The 19,765-nt window shown below is 48.0% G+C and overlaps 1 protein-coding gene across 3 annotated transcripts in view; it reads left to right on the top strand.

Moving 5' to 3' along the window:
- Positions 1-19,765, top strand: part of LOC112223484 (pleckstrin homology domain-containing family A member 1-like) — a 39,128-nt gene extending 19,363 nt beyond the window's left edge. Inside the window, exons 3-13 of one of the 3 annotated variants that reach the window (XM_042305470.1) lie at positions 1,188-1,244; positions 1,383-1,428; positions 3,220-3,317; positions 4,857-4,979; positions 5,940-6,080; positions 6,594-6,662; positions 14,148-14,212; positions 14,553-14,616; positions 14,786-14,875; positions 15,600-15,640; positions 17,742-18,118. In XM_042305470.1, the coding sequence (XP_042161404.1) occupies positions 1,188-1,244; positions 1,383-1,428; positions 3,220-3,317; positions 4,857-4,979; positions 5,940-6,080; positions 6,594-6,662; positions 14,148-14,212; positions 14,553-14,616; positions 14,786-14,875; positions 15,600-15,640; positions 17,742-17,985 (1,038 nt within the window). In that variant the 3' untranslated portion in view covers positions 17,986-18,118. Of the gene's footprint in view, positions 1-1,187; positions 1,245-1,382; positions 1,429-3,219; positions 3,318-4,856; positions 4,980-5,939; positions 6,081-6,593; positions 6,663-14,147; positions 14,213-14,552; positions 14,617-14,785; positions 14,876-15,599; positions 15,671-17,741 lie in introns of all 3 variants that reach the window. The other 2 variants (XM_042305469.1, XM_042305468.1) reach the window with 2 other exon arrangements.

Here is a 19,765-nt window from a genome sequence, read left to right as displayed (position 1 = left end):
GCTACCACAGCATTCTGCAGCGATACGCCATCCCATCTGGTTTGCATTTAGTGGGACTACCAGTTGTTTTTCAACAGGACAATGACCCAACACACCTCCAGGCTGTGTAAGGGCTATTTGACCAAGACGGAGCATGATGGAGTGCTGCATCAGATGACCTGGCCTCCACAATCACCCGACCTCAACCTATTTGAGATGGTTTGGGATGAGTTGAACCTCAGTGTGAAGGAAAAGCAGCCAACAAGTGCTCAGCACATGTGGAACTCCTTCAAGACTGTTGGAAAAGCATTCCAGGTGAAGCTGGTTGAGAGAATGCCAAGAGTGTGCAAAGCTGTCATCAAGGCAGAGGGTGGCTACTTTCAAGAATCTAAAATATTAAATATATTTTGATTTGTTTAACACTTTTTGGGGGGTTACTACCTGATTCCGTATCTGTTATTTCATAGTTTTGATGTCTTCGCTATAATTCTACAATGTAGAAAATAAAGAAAAAACATTAAATGAGTGGGTGTGTCCAAACCTTTGACTGGTACTGTACATTTCACGGAGGAGATCATGAGTTAGGCTATGATGCTCTCACCTCCCTCAAGTCATCAGTCTCTCATGTCTGTGTGTTTAATCAACACATGCATTTAGGCTGATGTCATTTCTTGAGTGGGCAGCAGCTGACACGGCCCTATGTTACTTACAGTATGCACTGGAGTAGAACATTAGCGGTAGGATGAATTTAATAGTTGCTTCTGTTTGGACTGACCTAATCTCATAAAGTATTGCACTGGATTGATCCGTCTGGTCTGGCCAGACCACTCTGGGCCATCAAGAGGAAATGTGTGTGTCGTCGGCTGGGGAGATGATGCTACGTCTGGGGAAACCGAGTCGAGTTACACGTCTGCCCAGACGTCCGTCCGTCTGTCTGTCTTTCCCTCCCCCAGATATTGGCGTGAACAGAAACAATCAGGCGTAATGTTTTACAGGTCTATTAAATGCATGTCATCTGTTTGGTGGGGAGTGGGAGCTCAGTGAGGAATACCTGTACAAAGACAGACTTGGTTATGCCCTCAAAAAATGATATCATTTATTGATGCTGCCCTGGGCTCTGAATTATTCATATCAGTTTAGTTTCCATCTCCTTCTCCAAGACTTGAAAATCGTTTAATGTCTTCATCACTGTTCAATCCTCTGTTTAGAACCTGCCCAAAGGAGCTGAAAATGTTGGCTCCCTCAAACTCACCTACATCTCCAAGGTCAGTCAAGTTGTCCAATAATGTTATTGAATTAAATCCTGTCTGAATTAAATCCTGTCAGACATGGCCAACCACAGTCTTAGGTGTGAACATCTGTCTCATTCTCTCTCTCTCTCTCTCTCTCTTCACCCCCTCTAGGTGAGTGATGCCACAAAGCTGCGACCAAAGGCGGAGTTCTGCTTCGGTAAGTCCTAAAACCTTTGGATTTGATTCAGTGTTTGTAAAACATTACTGCTAGTTGTGTATATGAGTATGTTTATGTATTGTCTCTCTAGGAGTGTGCTGTCTGGGGGTTCTGTGAAGGAGGAAGCATTGGGAGGAAAGTGGGGGCACTGGGCAGGGAGTGTGGGGGGTGGGAGTAGGGGGCAGCTTGTAGCAAAGACACCGTTGACCTTTAGCTATTGAACTAGAATGATTTTATTTAGTTCACTAAGGTCGATGATGTGAGCCCCCCATCAGTAATTGTTTCACTGTTCACCTGTCCCCTCTTTCCATAGATTCCCTCCCCCCTCCCTCCCTTGCGGGGGTTTGAAAGGGACCATTTTCTGTATGACGTGCTGTTGTTCAACAGGCCCTTTGTCCCTCAGCGGCCCCAGTCAGGAGTATACAGTTGCTCCCCCACTCAATAGAAGGAAGCAGTAGGATGACCCACCGGTGACCGCCAAGAGCTGGCTCGACCCAACCATGTTGTTCGATGAGCGGGGTGTCGAGTTTGGGTCATGGGTGGGGGTCTTTCCTGCATGACAGGATGCTGGAGTCCAAATCGGAACCCCCCTCTCTAAAACTCTGGGATATTTTTAACCTAGGTATTTGCATGATCCAGGTCCACTTTTGGATAGTCTCATCAATCTATTCCAGTACTGTAGTTTTAGGATTACCTGACTGTCCAAGTATGAGGAAAACCTACCTCAGCCCTGACTGAGTCTAGTGTGTGTATACACGTGCATTTGCATTTGAGTGTGTGGGTTGGTGCGCTTTGGTGAATCATTGTGAGGATCACAAAACTGAGACGTTGAATAGGACAGTAGAGGACAGTCCACTGGTATTATGTCTCCTTGAATAGGACGGTGGAAGACGGTCCACTGGTATTATGTCTCCTTGAATAGGACGGTGGAAGACGGTCCACTGGTATTATGTCTCCTTGAATAGGACAGTAGAAGACAGTCCACTGGTATTATGTCTCCTTGAATAGGACGGTGGAAGACAGTCCACTGGTATTATGTCTCCTTGAATAGGACAGTAGAAGACAGTCCACTGGTATTATGTCTCCTTGAATAGGACAGTAGAAGACAGTCCACTGGTATTATGTCTCCTTGAATAGGACGGTGGAAGACGGTCCACTGGTATTATGTCTCCTTGAATAGGACGGTGGAAGACGGTCCACTGGTATTATGTCTCTGTTAGGGATGGGAAACATAATACTGCCGGACAAAGGTTGTGTTCCAAATGCCACCCTATTCCTGATAGGGAAAATGGAAATGTCTCTCTCTGGATTCTGAACATGGGACTCAGCTGAGCACTCTAAACAGCATGTGTCAGACTACTTAGCAGAAATATGTTACTGAAATACAGTGATGCATAATTAAACTCTGCTAATGGGCCTAACTGACAGAACTGCTGCTGTGGCGCTTAAAGGCGCTGCATGATCAATCCAACGTCTGCATTGGCCATGCAGCGTTTACGGTGATAGTGCCTCTGCAGAAGGCAGGGCAGAGGTGTTGTGAAGGAAGTTGTCAGGGAAGTGAGTTTGTGTTTATACAGGACCTCCCGCCCCCACCTACCGTCAACCGTCATGTCAAAGCGGAGCTATTGATTTGGGAGGCGCACGGCAATGCTGTACGGAGCACAATTTGGCCTCTGGAGGCGCCGCAATTGTGTCACACCATCCATGTGGCAGCCCAAACACATTTTGGGACACACACCTTGACTTTTCTGACATTTAGTTACATCTCTCTGCCCCTCTCTCTCTCCCCAGTCATCAATGCTGGTATGAGGAAGTTCTACCTCCAGGCCAATGATCAGCAGGATCTGGTAGAGTGGGTCAACGTGCTCAACAACGCCACCAAGATCACAGTGAGTCCCCTGCTCTGTCTCTTGTCATAAGTCTCCCGTAGTACAAGACCGCTTCCATCTCAACGCCGGCTAGGAAAGGACCTGTGATTCAGAATTAGGATGTGTTATCCCAGTTCAGCTGGCGTGAGTGAGTGGGATGGAGGAGGATGACAAGGCCGGCATACCTCACGTGTGTCTACTGTCAAGTCAACAGTGGAGAGAAAGACATTATGAAGCACTCATCTGCTGGGCCCAGGAACTCCTGTTTGTTTCCTACAGGGCATCCAAACCCCTCTGGGCGGGGGATCTTTTCTCTTACTGTGTCACTGAGGGCCCATCTGACTAGCCCTCACAGATACAGACACACACACGGACACAGACACACACACACGGACACACACACAGGCAGGCACGTACATACACACACACACACTCGCCTTGCACAAATGTAAACGCAAACACACACACAGGCAAGCAAGCACACAGGCACACACACACACACACACACACACACACACACACACCAAAGCACACAGGACAAAGGGGAAGGCGAGTGCTCTGAGTCACGGACTGTTGCTACAGAAAAGGAAGTAACGGGACAGAACAGAACGGGACAGAACAGAACAGGGCAGAACAGAACAGAACAGGGCAGAACAGAACAGGGCAGAACAGAACAGGGCAGAACAAAACAGGGCAGAACAAAACGGGGCAGAACAGGACGGAACAAGACAGGACAGGGCAGGACAGAACAGTGTGCTTTCACTGGGATTCACTGGAGAGGATGTTCCACTCTAATTCCTCTTATAAACTGGGTGGTTTAAGCCCTGAATGCTGATTGGCTGACAGCCATGGTTTATCAGACCGTAACAAAAAAAAACATTTTTTTTATTGCTCTAATTATGTTGGTAACCAGTTTATAATAGCAATAAGGTACCTTGGGAGTTGCGTCGTGCCTAAGAACAGCCCTTAGCCTTGGTATATTGGCCATATACCACACCCCCCCGTGCCTTATTGCTTAATTAAACCACATCCATGTATGGAACATGGACTGGGCGTTAAGTATAAAGTAACATAATAATAAGTTATGTAATAACTTCACAATACACGCACTATATTGAAGTCTCATCAAACTCTGTTGACTCATGTTCTCTTTACTGAGTTTAGTCCTGCCGCTGACACTGCACCACAGTCTCACAGTCCACTCAACAAGGTCACGCACACAGACGCACACACACTCACACATATTGTACCACACACTTCTACAGACGGCTGTCAATGTTTGACTGTGTGTGTGTGTGCACTGGAGTGTGATACCTGGCCTGAGCGCACACACACACACACACACACACACACACACCAATCGATTACCCCAGTCACCACTCAGTGTAGCAGTTTCTCTCTGAGCCCCCAGGCTAGAGTTGATGGAAAATAGACTAACGAGCAGGCAGGGAGTACATCATCATGTCACTACAGAGACCGCTGAGGGACACATCTAACAAGGTTTTGGGGCATGTTGGCCCGATGCACTCTGGGAGTTGATGTTTATTTGACATGTTCCAGGTGCCAAAGTCGGGGGATGGCCAGCCCAGTGCAGAGATGACCCAGGAGGGGCTGGGTGCCACAAAGCAGATCTCCTATAAGACAGAGATCATAGGTGGAGTACCCATCATCACTGCCACACAGGTAAGGAAGATGCACCAGTCTGGCCCAGCACTAACCAGGCCCTAACCAAACATGAATAAGGTTGCAAACATTCAGGAAACTTTACCAACATTCTCAGATTTTCCAGATGTCCCGGTTGGGATATTCCTGGAATCAAGAAGGAATAAGCAGGATATCCTGGATTCCCTCACCTGGGATTTCTGGAAAACCTGGGGGAGTTTCTGAAAATCTGCCACCCTTAACATGAGTAAATAGACATATCTGACATATGTTTGAAGGCCATTTGCTCAGCTGTGGCTTGGAACAGTTCAGTCAAATCTGTCAAATTGGGACAGTAACAAGCAACATTCCATAACTGAGTTTTTGTTCCCTTAGTAACTTGATTTCAGCCATGTTAATCAGCTATATAAATAGATGGTCTGACTGAATAGAAATGTCCACGGATCAGGTGATTTTTTTAGATAGTGACAGACATTGAACTTAATGTTCCTCTGAGGAGGAGCTCACTGTATGGTGTGTTTTCTGGTACGTATGAGCGGTACCAGTCATATCCTGTCTTGTGCTGGTATATGGTATGTAGCAAGGCCTGTTAAAAAACACTGGCTGAAAGTGAAAAGTTACATCCAGATGGACAAGCTCTGATGTCACTTCCTGTGTGGGCAGTGGCGGTGCAGTGGTCAGGCCTCAACTTCAGATTATGGAACAGCCAGTGAATTCTCTATCATTATTGTTTGCTGTGAACACACATTTATAGTCACTGGAGATGAAGATATGGTGGGGGGCTTGCCACACACACGTATGGGATTGTGTGTGTGTGTATTTTTGTCTGTCTGTTGTGTGTGTCTGTGTGTGTGTGTGTGTGTGTGTGTGTGTGTGTGTGTGTGTGTGTGTGTGTGTGTGTGTGTGTGTGTGTGTGTGTGTCCGATATACCCCCTGCGTGTGTGTGTTTCTACACTTACCTGTGTGTGTCCTGCGGTGCAGGAGCAGGGCGACGGGGGGCAGAACGGAGCAGATCGGGGGGGCCAACGGAAGGCCCACAGCCAGCTGCCCTACTTCCTGGGGCGAGGGGCGCAGGACCAGGCGCTCATCAAGGCTGGATACTGTGTGAAGCAGGGAGCCGTGGTGAGTAGAGACGGTACAGACAGTGGGAGAACTCTTCCCGGTGCTGTAGCACTAGAAGCCCGCACTAGGACCATGGTCGCGTTCGTAACGGAACGCAATGGAAAATGTTTCTGCCCGTTTTCTTCCGTGTGGTTCCTAATGAGTACACCACAAGCTCAGAGAGATTCTCCCTCAGCTACAAGCTTTTTATACTAGCGGAATTCCTGGCTGTGTGTGTTTGTCGACCTATAGGATTATGATGTGTTGGAGTTGGATAGCAGCAGGCATCTGACCAGCTGTTTCATAGGGTGAATTATATCCCTCATCGTTGTCCTTGCCTTTGACCTAACTTCTCTTAGCTAATCTATTAATGGAACATATTAACCACAGTAATCCAGACATTCTAAAGCAACCAGTGGCCCTATACAATGTCGGAATAGCTATCAATTAGCAGAATTCTTAGCAAGTCAAAAGGATTTTGAGGAGCTGGAAATGTTGCCAGCCATCTGTAATGTTTTACTTTCTCTTCCGCAGATGAAGAACTGGAAGAGGAGATACTTCTTACTGGAGGAGAACGCAGTCAGCTACTTTAAGTCAGACCTGGTTAGTGGGAATGTGTCTCTGTCCTCTCCTCCTTCTGTGGGCGGCTGTGAGCAAGGTGACACACACACCACACAAAATTACCTTGAGCCGCCCACGCCAACACACACCCACACACAATTCAAAGGAGCTGCCTGACCCCGTTGGCTAGCAGTTCGTCTTTGTTTTGCACCTGTGTTTCACAGACCCCTCAAGCTCCGGACAGACACACACAGATTAGATAAGAGCCGACTCCAGGTCTGTGCATTGTTGCAGGCTCCCAAAGCTCTTGGCACAGCTACTAATAAATAGGAATTCCAAATGGACAAGCTGGGTTTTGATTCATCATCCATGCTGGCCCAGATTCTCAGCATTTCTATTCTGTACTGTAGCTAGATGAATGCAAGATTGTTGATAAATCTGTTTGTCCCACTCACATTCTGCACCTCCTCTCTCATGGTCTGAGAGGTAGGGAACGAGTTCAGACAAGAGGGACAAGTTTTCTCCCTCCTTTACTCCCTACGATTTTAGGATAAGGAGTGACTTGTGTAGTGAATGAGCTTGTCTCCCATTGGCCCTAACAGATTTTTGGACAATTTAGAATGTTACACACCACGTATAGCCACGGGTATGCAGCATTTTAAATGTATAAGGGCATAAGGCGAGACCCAGATGCAGACACGGGAGGCAGATGGTTTGAGTCTTTGATATTTATTATAATCCAAAAGGGTAGGCAAGAGAATGGTCATGGATAGGCAAAAGGTCAAAACCAGTTCAGAGTCCAGGAGGTACAGAGTGACAGGCAGGCTCGACGTCAAGGCAGGTACAGAGTCCAGAAACAGGCAAGGGTCAAAACCGGCAGGACTAGCAAAAAGAGAATAGGAAAAGCAGGAACACAGGAAAAACACGCTGGTTGACTTGAACATACAAGACGAACTGGCAGAAGGAGACAGCAAACACAGGGATAAATACACCGGGGAAAATAAGCAACACCTGGAGGAGGTGGAGACAATCACAAGGACAGGCGAAACAGATCAGGGCGTGACAGTACCCCCCTCTAGGGACGCCACCAGGAGTCCCACCTGGGTGCTGACCAGGGTGTCGGCGATTAGGGCCGGGTCTAGAATGTCTTTAGCAGGAACCCAGCACCTCTCCTCCGGGCCATAACCCTCCCAGTCAACCAGGTACTGGAAACCCCTGCCCCGTGGTCGAACCCTCAGGAGGCGTCTGACCGTATGCGCTGGCTGGCCATCGATGACGGGGGGGGGAGCGATGGGCCTAGAAACAGAACACTGTGAGACAAGGGCTTAATCCTGGACACATGAAAAGTAGGGTGAACACGGAGGGTACAGGGCAACAGCAGTTTGACAGCAGTGGGACTAATGACTCTAGAAATGGGAAAAGGACCAATGAGATGGGGGAATGTTTATGGGCTTCTACCCAGGTGAGTAGGTCAACCATACCATACCCCCGAGTGGACAACCATACTCTCTGCCTGACAGTGAGGAGCCAGAGTCCGGTGGCAGTCCGCTTGTTGACAATACCTGGAGGTGGTCTTGAGAAGAGCCGCCCAAGCTCTTTTCCAGGTATGCCGACAGCGGACGAACTTCTGGGCTGGAGGTATGTTGACCTCAACTTCTTGCTCTGGGAAGAGCGGGGGCTGATACCCCATGGAGCATTCGAAGGGGGATAGTCCAGTGGCGGAGCAGGGGAGAGTGTTCCTGGCATATTCCACCCAGACCAGTTGCTGACTCCAAGTGGTGGAATTACTGACAAGACACCGGCGTGCCATCTCCATATCTTGATTGGCTTGCTCCGACTCGCCGTTAGATTGGGGATACGAGTACAGAACACCATCCAGAACTTGGACGAGAACTGAGGACCCTGGTCCGAGACAATCTCAACCGGGAGTCCATGGATTCGGCAGACGTGCTGCACCATAAGCTGGGCCGTCTCCTTGGCTGAAGGTAACTTCGGAAGAGGGATGAAATGGGTGCCCTTGGAGAATCTGTCAACCACCATCAGGATGGGGGTGTTGCCATCTGACAGAGGAAGCCCAGTGACAAAATCCAGGGAAATATGGGACCAGGGGTGATGAGGGACAGGGAGTGGCTGTAGGAGGCCAGACGGAGCTTGCCTTGGAGTCTTGCTTTGCGTGCACACCATGCATGCGGCGACGAAGGCCGAGACATCAGGAACCATGGTGGGCCACCAGAAGCGTTGACGAAGGAAAGCCAGGGTTCGACGAGTACCAAGATGACAGGTAAGCCTGGAGGAGTGAGCCGGTTCCAGGACCCGAGACCGGTGCATTGCGGAACAGAGCCTCAATTCCCCAAACAATAGAAGCCGTCAAATAAGAGGCCTGGGAGGATGGTCTCAGATTCAGAGGGTGTGGCAGTGGAACTGTACAGACTGGATAGAACGTCCGGCTTCACGGTTTTTGACCCTGGGCGGTAGGAGATGGTGAAATTGGACCTGGTAATTAACAGAGCCCAGGTAGCACGAGCCTTGCTGAAAACCTCCAGGAAGTCATGATACTCTGCGGGCATGGCAGAGAGATCCAAGACCGTACTTAACCCTGGAGGCAGACGTTTTGGAGAAGGCTGTGACGCCTTTAGGCAGTGTTAATGGCAGAACAAGCTCCAACCCAGGATGGAACCCGTAGTCCAGTCAATATCTGGGTTGTGCTTCTGGAGCCAAGAAAACCCCAAAACAACAGGTAGGTGAGGGGACTCAATGAGGAGGAGCTGAATTGACTCACTGTGATTTCCAGATACCCGCATATTAATGGCAACTGTGCTGTTTGTGACGCTACCAATGGAGCGGCTCTCTAGTGCCCTGGCATCCATGGGAACAGAGAGGAGTTGAGTAGGGATACTTAGTTCTGATACCAAGGTAGCGTCCATGAAACTCTCATCTCCGCCAGAGTCAATAAACACCCGGAGAGACTGAGACTAGTCTCCCCACAGCAAGCTCACATAAGGAGTTTGGGTAATGGTACTTAGAAGGTTCCCAGTCAGATTCACCAGAGTAGTTGTACCTACTAAGGCTTCAGGTCGCTTTACTGGGCAGGTGGCTATGTAATGCCCTACAGCTCCACAATACAGACAACAATTGGAGCTTAGCCTGCGGGAACGTTCCCTAGGCGATAACCTAGCCCTTCCCAGTTGCATAGGTTCTGGTGTATCAAGCTCACCCGTCATCGATGATTCTCAAGGGAGCTTGGGGAGCTTCGGATCCTCTCTGAAAAATAGCCTTCGGGGACATCCGGATTCCTTTGAAGATGAGCGAGCCACTGCGGATGAACGATTGTGACCTAAGCCAGACCTCCTCTCACTCCTGCATTCCCTTAGATGTCCATCAATTCTAATGATGAGGGGTGATCAGGGAATCAAGGTCCACCGGTAATTCCTGAGCAGCTAGCTGATCTTTTATCACCTCAGATAGTCCGTGAAGGAAGGTATCGAAAACGGACTCCGGATTCCAGGCACTCTCAGCGGCCAACGTGCGAAAATCAACAGCCTAGTCTGCCACACTACGGGAGTCTTGACGTAATTCAAGAAGATTTCGGGCCACCTCTCTCCCGGATACCGGAGAATCGAATACCTTCCTCACCTCTGCCATGAAATTCTCCAGATGACAACAAATGGCGGATTGTTGCTCCCAAACTGCCGTAGTCCAGGAGAGCGCCCTTCTTGACATTAGCGTAATAATATACGGTATCTTCGAAAGTTCTGAAGGAAACGAAGATGGCTGTAGCTCAAAAATAAGGGAGCAGTGAGAAAGAAAACCCTGGCAGGTACCAGAATATCCTTCCGGAAGAGGTAAGCGGGGTTCTCGGGGAGCTGGGGGATGCTGTACAAACTCACCACTAAAGAGAATAGAAAAAGCAGGAACACGGGATAAACACACTGGTTGACTTGAACATACAAGACGAACTGGCACAGAGAGACAGGAAACACAGGGATAAATACACCGGGGAAAATAAGCAACACCTGGAGGAGGTGGAGACAATCACAAGGACAGGTGAAACAGATCAGGACGTGACAAAATTGTCAGAAAATCTGAAAATGGTGGTGGAAAATTGTGTTTTATTAAGACATAGTGGTGGGAAAGTATCCAATTGTCATACTTGAGTAAAAGTAAAGATACCTTCATAGAAAATGACTCAAGTAAAAGTGAAAGTCATTCAGTAAAATACTACTTGAGTAAAAGTCTAAAAGTATTTGATTTTAATATACTTAAATATCAAAAGTAAATGTAATTGCTAAAATATACTTAAGTGTTAAAAGTAAAAGTATTAATAATTAATTAAATCATTCATAATTAAGTAAACCAGATGGCACCATTTAAAAAAATACATTTTTACGGATAGCCAGGGCACACTCCAACACTCAGGCATCATTTATAAATGAAGCATTTTTTTTAGTGAGTCCCCCACATCAGAGCCAATAGGGATGACCAGGGATGTTCTCTTGATAAGTACATGAATTGGACCATTTTCCTGTTGTGCCAAGCATTAGAAAGGTAACAAGTAATTTTGGGTGTCGGGAAAAGGCCAAAACGGCATCCCCAGCCGCGTCCTCAGAGAATGCGCAGACCAGCTGGCTGGTGTGTTTACGGACATATTCAATCAATCCTTATCCCAGTCTGCTGTTCCCACATGCTTCAAGAGGGTCACCATTGTTCCTGTTCCCAAGAAAGCTAAGGTAACTGAGCTAAACGACTACCGCCCCGTAGCACTCGCTTCCGTCATCATGAAGTGCTTTGAGAGACTAGTCACGGACCATATCACCTTCACCCTACCCGACACCCTAGACCCACTCCAATTTGCTTACCGCCCCAATAGGTCCACAGACGACGCAATCGCAACCACACTGCACACTGCCCTAACCCATCTGGGCAAGAGGAATACCTATGTGAGAATGCTGTTCATCGACTACAGCTCAGCATTTAACACCATAGTACCCTCCAAACTCATCATCAAGCTCGAGACCCTTGGTCTCGACCCCACCCTGTGCAACTGGGTACTGGACTTCCTGATGGGCCGCCCTGAGGGTAGGTAACAACATCTCCACCCCGCTGATCCTCAACACTGGGGCCCCACAAGGGTGCGTTCTGAACCCTCTCCTGTTTGCCTGTTCACCCACGACTGCGTGGCCATGCATGCATCCAACTCAATCATCAAGTTTGCGGATGACACTACAGTGGTAGGCTTGATTACCAACAACGACGAGACGGCCTACAGGGAGGAGGTAAGGGCCCTTGGAGTGTGGTGCCAGGAAAATAACCTCACACTCAACTCGACAAACTGAATTGGTCCACCCAACAGACAGCATTGTGGAGAAGGCGCAGCAGTGCCTCTTCAACCTCAGGAGGCTGAAGAAATTTGGCTTGTCACCAAAAGCACTCACAAACTTCTACAGATGCACAATCGAGAGCATCTTGTCGGGCTGTATCACCGCCTGGTACGGCAACTGCTCCGCCCACAACCGTAAGGCTCTCCAGAGGGTAGTGAGGTCTGCACAATGCATCACCGGGGGCAAACTACCTGCCCTCCAGGACACCTACACCACCCGATGTCACAGGAAGGCCAAAAAGATCATCAAGGACAACAACCACCCGAGCCTCTGCCTGTTCACCCCGCTATCATCCAGAAGGCGAGGTCAGTACAGGTGCATCAAAGCTGGGACCGAGAGACTGAAAAACAGCTTCTACCTCAAGGCCATCAGACTGTTAAACAGCCACCACTAACATTGACATAGACACCTTGCCCTGATTAAAAGCAGTGGTTCGCGCTTTCAGTTTCACACGAATGCTGCCATCAATCCACGGTTTCTGGTTAGGGAATGTTTTAATCGTTGCTATGGGAACGACATCTTCAACGCATGTTCTAATGAACTCGCACACCGAATCAGCGTATTCGTCAATATTGTTATCTGACGCAATACGAAACATCTCCCAGTCCACGTGATGGAAGCAGTCTTGGAGTGTGGAGTCAGCTTGGTCGGACCAGCGTTGGACAGACCTCAGCGTGGGAGCCTCTTGTTTTAGTTTCTGTCTGTAGGCAGGGATCAACAAAATGGAGTCGTGGTCAGCTTTTCCGAAAGGGGGGCGGGGCAGGGCCTTATATGCGTCGCGGAAGTTAGAGTAACAATGATCTAAGGTCTTTCCACCCCTGGTTGCGCAATCGATATGCTGATAAAATTTAGGGAGTCTTGTTTTCAGATTAGCTTGTTAAAATCCCCAGCTACAATGAATGCAGCCTCCGGATAAATGGTTTCCAGTTTGCAGAGAGTTAAATAAAGTTCGTTCAGAGCCATCGATGTGTCTGCTTGGGGGGATATATACGGCTGTGATTATAATCAAAGAGGATTCTCTTGGTAGATAATGCGGTCTACATTTGATTGTGAGGAATTCTAAATCAGGTGAACAGAAGGATTTGAGTTCCTGTATGTTTCTTTCATCACACCATGTCACGTTAGCCATAAGGCATACGCCCCCGCCCCTCTTCTTACCAGAAAGATGTTTGTTTCTGTCGGCGCGATGCGTGGAGAAACCCGTTGGCTGCACCGCCTCGGATAGCGTCTCTCCAGTGAGCCATGTTTCCGTGAAGCAAAGAACGTTACAGTCTCTGATGTCCCTCTGGAATGCTACCCTTGCTCGGATTTCATCAACCTTGTTGTCAAGAGACTGGACATTGGCAAGAAGAATGCTAGGGAGTGGTGCACGGTGTGCCCGTCTCCGGAGTCTGACCAGAAGACCGCCTCGTTTCCCTCTTTTTCAGAGTCGTTTTTTTGGGTCGCTGCATGGAATCCACTCCGTTGTCCTGTTTGTAAGGCAGAACACAGGATCCGCGTCGCGAAGGGAGTAGCTGTTCTGTGAAGGGAGTAGTACACAGCGCTGTACGAGATCTTGAGTTTCTTGCAAAAGGGTTTTATAGTGATCAATTAGCCTTTTAAAATGATCAACCTGGATAAGCTAACACAACGTGCCATTGGAACACAGAAGTGATGGTTGCTGATAATGGGCCTCTGTACGCCTATGTAGATATCCCATTAAAAAATGTCTACACTGTATTTCTGATCAATTTGATGTTATTATAATGGACAAAAAATGTGCTTTTCTTTCAAAAACAAGGACATTTCTAAGTGTGTGTGTGTGCGTGTGTGTGTGTGTGCGTGCTGCCGTTGTGCCAGAGCCTCTGGAGGCTTCCCCTGTGTAACTCTACCCTGCTTTATGGTTTAGCAGGATGAGAGAAAGAATTGCATACAGTTATTAGGCTTCAATCTGGACAGGGATCCTATTAGTATAGCATAATGCCAATTATCATGAATACTCCCCTTCTACCTTCTCTGTGTCCTCTCTATTCAATGAACATCAGGAACTAGCACTTGGGTTGTCATGCTCCATTAGGCTTTACTTTTAGTTGTTGCCATGTTGTCATGTTGTCAGGTGAATTACTTCTTGTATAAATGTTCTGTCTCTCGCTCTCTCTCTCGCTCTCAGGAGAGGGAGCCTCTGCGTGTGATCCCGCTGAAAGAGGTTCACAAAGTTCAGGAGTGCAAACAGAGGTCAGTGTCTTTTTCACGTTAGTCACTGAGCTGAACAGGTTGGCTATTGACGTTGACAGGCATAGTGCCAAAGTGAACTGACATGGCATGTCTCCCAAATGGCACCCTATTCCTTATTTAGAACACTGCTTTTGACCAGGAATAGAGTGCCATTTTTGGACGCAGACATGGCTAACAACTGTAGCGTGCTCACAGATAGGAATACATGTTGGACATGGACCAACAGAGTGAGCTTACCGTCGCCCTTTGATGGCGATGCACTCTTGCATTCACACCCAGTGATTCCTGTCACTGGGATGTTGGAATATTATTGAAAGTGATGTCATCTCTTTCCATCCAGTGACTTAATGCAGAGGGACAATCTATTTGAAGTCGTCACAAGCTCAAGGACCTTCTACATGCAGGTGGGACATGTTCTTTCTCAGGGTAATAGATGAACATATAGATTTCATTCCAGCAAAACTGACGAAGAGATACAGTCAGTGTTCCTTGCCATTGTCACCCAGTGACCTCCTCCTTTTCTCTCTGTTTCCTACGTGTCTCCTCTTCGTCCTCCCCATCCTCCCTTTCTAGTCGGACAGTCCAGAGGAGATGCACAGCTGGATCAAGGCCATCTCAGGAGCCATTGTGGCCCAGCGGGGGCCTGGACGCTCAGCTGCCTCTGTACGTATTCAGTCTGGGGCTGGGCCTGAGCCACTGGTTCTGCATGACCAATGGGGTGTCGACACTTTAGTTGTAGCCAAGGGCTTGATGGTTAGTTGGATCAGGTGTGTTTGTGCTGGGTCAGAGTAAAAGCCTGCACGTCCTGTAGACCAGTATTGGAGATCTCTGCTCGGAGGGGAGATACTTTACTGTCTTTGGAGGAAATCCATGTTTGAGTCTACATCCGTGTCTCTAGTTTCCAGATGTTTCTGTCTGTTGAAGAGCAAACATTAAAATCTGGTTTGGATGTAACCCATTCACACACCCACCAACCCAGCTTACAAACTGGACATCACAGTTAGATTTCTGTACCTGTGTGCAGCCTTGCTTTTCCTAATTGTTTTGTTGGGTTTCCATGTTCTATTTTTGCATTGACATAATTATAGTACACAAGGCAGTATTCAATCTCTACTCACAACCAGGTGATGCAGCTAGATCCACACTCCAAACCCCCAACCAACGGGTACCCTAACACACACACACACACACACACACACACACACACACACACACACACACACACACACACACACACACACACACACACACACACACACACACACACACACCCCAGCCCCTCTCCTGTTCTCTCTCTAATCCCTTCCTCTCTCAGCCGGAGTGTCCTCCCCCTCCTCCTCCCATTCTTTCTCTTCTAATGAAGATGTGCACTACTGTGTTCTTGCAGATGCGTCAGGCCCGTCGGCTGTCGAACCCTTGTATACAGAGGTATACATTCCGCAATGGTGAATGCAGCACGTATGTGAGCCCCCGTGTCAGTCAAGCAGCTTCCTCTGTTTGTTTTGCAGACGTAGTGCTAGGTTGCATCTGAAATGGCACCCTTTTCCCTATTTAGTGTACTGCTTTTGACCAGGACCCAAAATAAGTGCACTATATATGGAATAGGGTGCCATTTCGGACACAGCCCTAGTCTAATGTAGTGGAATGGAGCTTTGATGATTGCTTAATCCCCTCTGAAACTCTCAAGCAAGCCCATTTAATAGATAACTTCCATATCATGCTTGAGTGCTGATCATTAGCCCCTCCCCCTTCTCCATCCTAACTGGTCTGGACAGGCATAATCTAATCTGCCATTGATTGGTCAGACTAACTTGCCTGGTCCACATGACCTCACTCCTCCTCTTCCTTCCGGAGCTTAGTATGGTCTGGTCCTGACCAGGCTTCTTTGAAAACCCCCTCTATGTCATTGTTGGTTTTCAGTACCTTCTGCCTCTTCTTCCTCCATCCTCATCCGGCAGGTAGCATAGTGGTTAGAGCGTTGGGCCAGTAACCGAAAGGTTGCTACTTTGAATCCCCGAGTTGACAAGGTAAAAATCTGCCGTTCTGCCCCTGAACAAGGCAGTTAACACACTGTTCCTTGGCTGTCATTGTAAATAAGAATTTGTTCTTAACTGACTTGCCTAGTTGAAAAGAAAAATCCCACTTTATTGCATATATAACTGATTTTGTGACCTCCAGTCTGCGTGTCTGTTCCTTTATACAGATAATACAGTCATCTGGCCTCCTTATGCAAGAAATTATTCCATATAGGAACGTCTTGCGTCACTGGGTTCCAATGTAGCTTGGGAAGCTGTAGTGAAGTAGCCTGTAGTACAGTTACCGGTAGCTGCTAGCTAGGTCTGGTAGCTGCTAGCTAGGTCTGGTAGCTGCTAGCTAGGTCTAATAGCTGCTAGCTAGGTCTGGTAGGTGCTAGCTCGGTCTGGTGATGCATGTTCCCCCACCTCTCCTAGAAACACACAGCAATCCTCAAGGTTGACCATTATATCTTCATTCATTCATTCATTCATTCATTCATTGGCTTCAACATCTTACACTTGCCAACTTTGAGACTTTTTAACATTGCCACATTGCTTTTAGAGTCTCTTGTTACTAGCACTGGCTGCTAAGGGGAGGACGGCTCATAGTATTGGCTGAAATGAAGTGAATAGAATGACAACAAACACATGGAAACCACATGGAGTTCGATTCCATTGATTCCGTTCCAGCCATTACTATACCATTCCATATAGCCCGTGCTCTCCATTTAAGGTGCAACCAGCCTCCTGTGATGTCTAGTAGTTTGAAGCCTCTCATGTTCTCTAATGACCCAGTAATACTGTGATTTCATGTCAACATGTCCTCATGCACCCCACCCCTTCAGCACATACTTATGTTCTCCGAGCTCTACCCATCTATTCTAAATGTCATCCCTCTGCCCATTTTTCCTGGATTCTCGTGCTGTGTCACTTTTTCCATCTCACTTCCTCATCATCTACTATTTTCACGCCCTTGCTAAAACTAGATACTCCTAAACAGTTTTTTCGCTCGCTGTAACTGGTCATCTTTTCACTAACTTTTGGGCGTCTGTTTTCGTTGTTGTGTCTTTTCTCCCTGTCGTGTTTTTCAGAGATTAAAATGTGACAGTGAGTTACTAACATTCCCCAAGTGAGCTCTACTGTACCATCCCTTCTGCTGCTGCTGCTATTCTGCTTCCTCTTCCTCCAACTACATCTGCTGCCTTTGTTTCACTCCTGCTTCCACTACTGTAACCCTTTGCACCAGCACCACTGTAGATACTACTACTATTACTACTACTACTACTGCTGCTGCTGCCCTGCCCTGCCCTGCCCTGCCCTGCCCCCTGCCCTGCCCTGCCCTGCCCTGCCCTGCCCTGCCCTGCCCTGTCCTGTCCTGCCCTGCCACCCTGTGCCACTGCCCTCACTACAGCACTGTGACTGACCTGACTGAGTCCCCTGCGTCCAGTGCTTCTGAATCTGAATGACTTTGTCCCCCTCCTCCGTCCGTTCCCTCCTTCTCCTACACTATGCAGGAGCACAGCGACCACTCTACCACCAGCATCCCTTCCAGCTTCTACTGCAGCAGCAACCACGGGGGACCCCCCGCCCCTCGCTCGCCAGTCCAGGCAGAGCCACCCTACCCACAGCCCCAGGGGGGCCCGGGCCCTTACCTGGGACAGCCAGGACTTCATGGGCCTGCTGCCCTGGCGAGGCCACCCGGGGGCACCACCCCGCTCCCGCCTCTCCCTCCAGGAGACCCCCCGCCTGTCCAAGTGAGCGCCTCGTCCCTGTACCACACCAACGCCGACCGGGAGGACCTGTCGCCATGGAGACGGCGCAGCGAAGTAGAGGGCGACCAACCGGAAATCTCCACCCTCAGCTTCGAGGACTCAGACCTGCATGTCAGCCAGGTGTGAGCCTCTAGTCTAACCCCTGACCTTTGACCCCTAACCCCTGCCTCATAGGACACCGCAAGCTCTCACCCATAACCCCACTCCCCTATTCCCTCCACCACCTGACCTTCACTCCCCATGCACATAACCTGCTCATTGGATGTGGATGCAGGTGGATTCACACTGACACAAAGCGGACTGGACAGTTATCACCAACGACAAACGGAAAGCCAATCAGAAGTTACCAAAAAATGGAGCTGAACCAATCAGAGCCGACCTGGCCCTCAGGAAGACAGGAAGTGGTCCCTGGTTGTGATTGGTGATCGTCTACTCTACCCCTGTATCGAGAGCTTCTCTTAACACAGCCAATGGCGTGATGTGTCAGGGCAAGGAGACCTCGTCAGGTGTTTGGTTTTAGTTCAGTCTCTTTTGTTGTTGATATTTCTGTTGGGTGTTGCTCTTTCTCTTTCGTTGTTGATATTTCTGTTGGGTGTTGCTCTTTCTCTCTTGGTGTTGGCATTGTGTGGTATGATTCAATAACATCATCCCCTGTCCATTGGCTAAAGAGGTTACTGATTTGGCTTATTCTGCTGAGAAACTCACTGCTCACGTTTCTCCACCTTCTCCTCCTTCTCCCTGACGTCACGTGATTTACTGTTATCAGGGTTGTTGGGCCTAATTTAAAGAGGTGCTAGATGTTATTTTTATTGACAGTTATGTAAACTAAAAATGTGTAACTGTCGACAATGAGACAACCCCACTCATACACACAATGGGTTAGATTTGTATGTACTTTTAAGATGTTAAATATATTTGATTTTAAGCAGACCATTTAGTTTTTATCCAAAGCATGCCGTTATGGAAGCACCTGATGAAATATGAAACCAGAATCTTAAAAATAACCTGTCGAAATTCCGTGCGCCATTCTTGCTTTCAGGTGTTTTTTGGAGTGAGTGAGTCTTGTGTATATTTATGTTTTTAGTAATCCTTTAGAAATGCTTTGAGTCCTTATGTTCTAATGAAAGTTACACCTGTTGTGTTCGTTCAGACTCTCGCTTTCTCTCTCAATCAGTCACACACACACACACACACACACACTGTCACACCTATGTGTTTTGCCAAATGTAAGTCCTGCACTGTAATGTTATGGGCCTGTCAACGTGAGCATGCATTTGTATAGTGACTTCTCCCTCAGGAGGACAGATATGCACAGTTACAGTACATCTATAGGCCTGTGGGTAGGGCCTTTTAACTGGCACTTTGTGGATACAATTTGGGCAGATAATCTGCCCGCTACACTTGATCTGTTTTATGGGTGTTTCTTCGACATCCTCTTCTCTTTTCTACTGTATGAGTACTGTACTACTTTTCTCAATGCTGTGACGGTTTGTTTGTGTGTCTGTGGGGGAGACATAGGGTACCTGCGTTGCCAATATGGTGGAAGACGGGAGGAGGGTTTGACCTTTGGCCTCAGCTGTGTGCTCTTCCTGTTTTTACTGTGTTGCACAACTCTTACTGTAACAGCTGCTAAAGTGCCTGCGTTCTTTCTATAGAGGAAAAAAAAAACAAGAAGCTATTTTGACCCTTTTAATTGTGTACCTGATGTTCTTAAATCGTGTGCATTATTTATTAAGTGGAGTTTGAAAATAAATCAATGGATTCAA

The sequence above is a fragment of the Oncorhynchus tshawytscha genome, linkage group LG24 (genome assembly GCF_018296145.1).
Source record: "Oncorhynchus tshawytscha isolate Ot180627B linkage group LG24, Otsh_v2.0, whole genome shotgun sequence".
Lineage (NCBI taxonomy): Eukaryota > Metazoa > Chordata > Actinopteri > Salmoniformes > Salmonidae > Oncorhynchus > Oncorhynchus tshawytscha.
The sequence above is the reverse complement of the archived record's forward strand: the minus strand, read 5'-3'. Positions and strand labels throughout refer to the sequence as shown.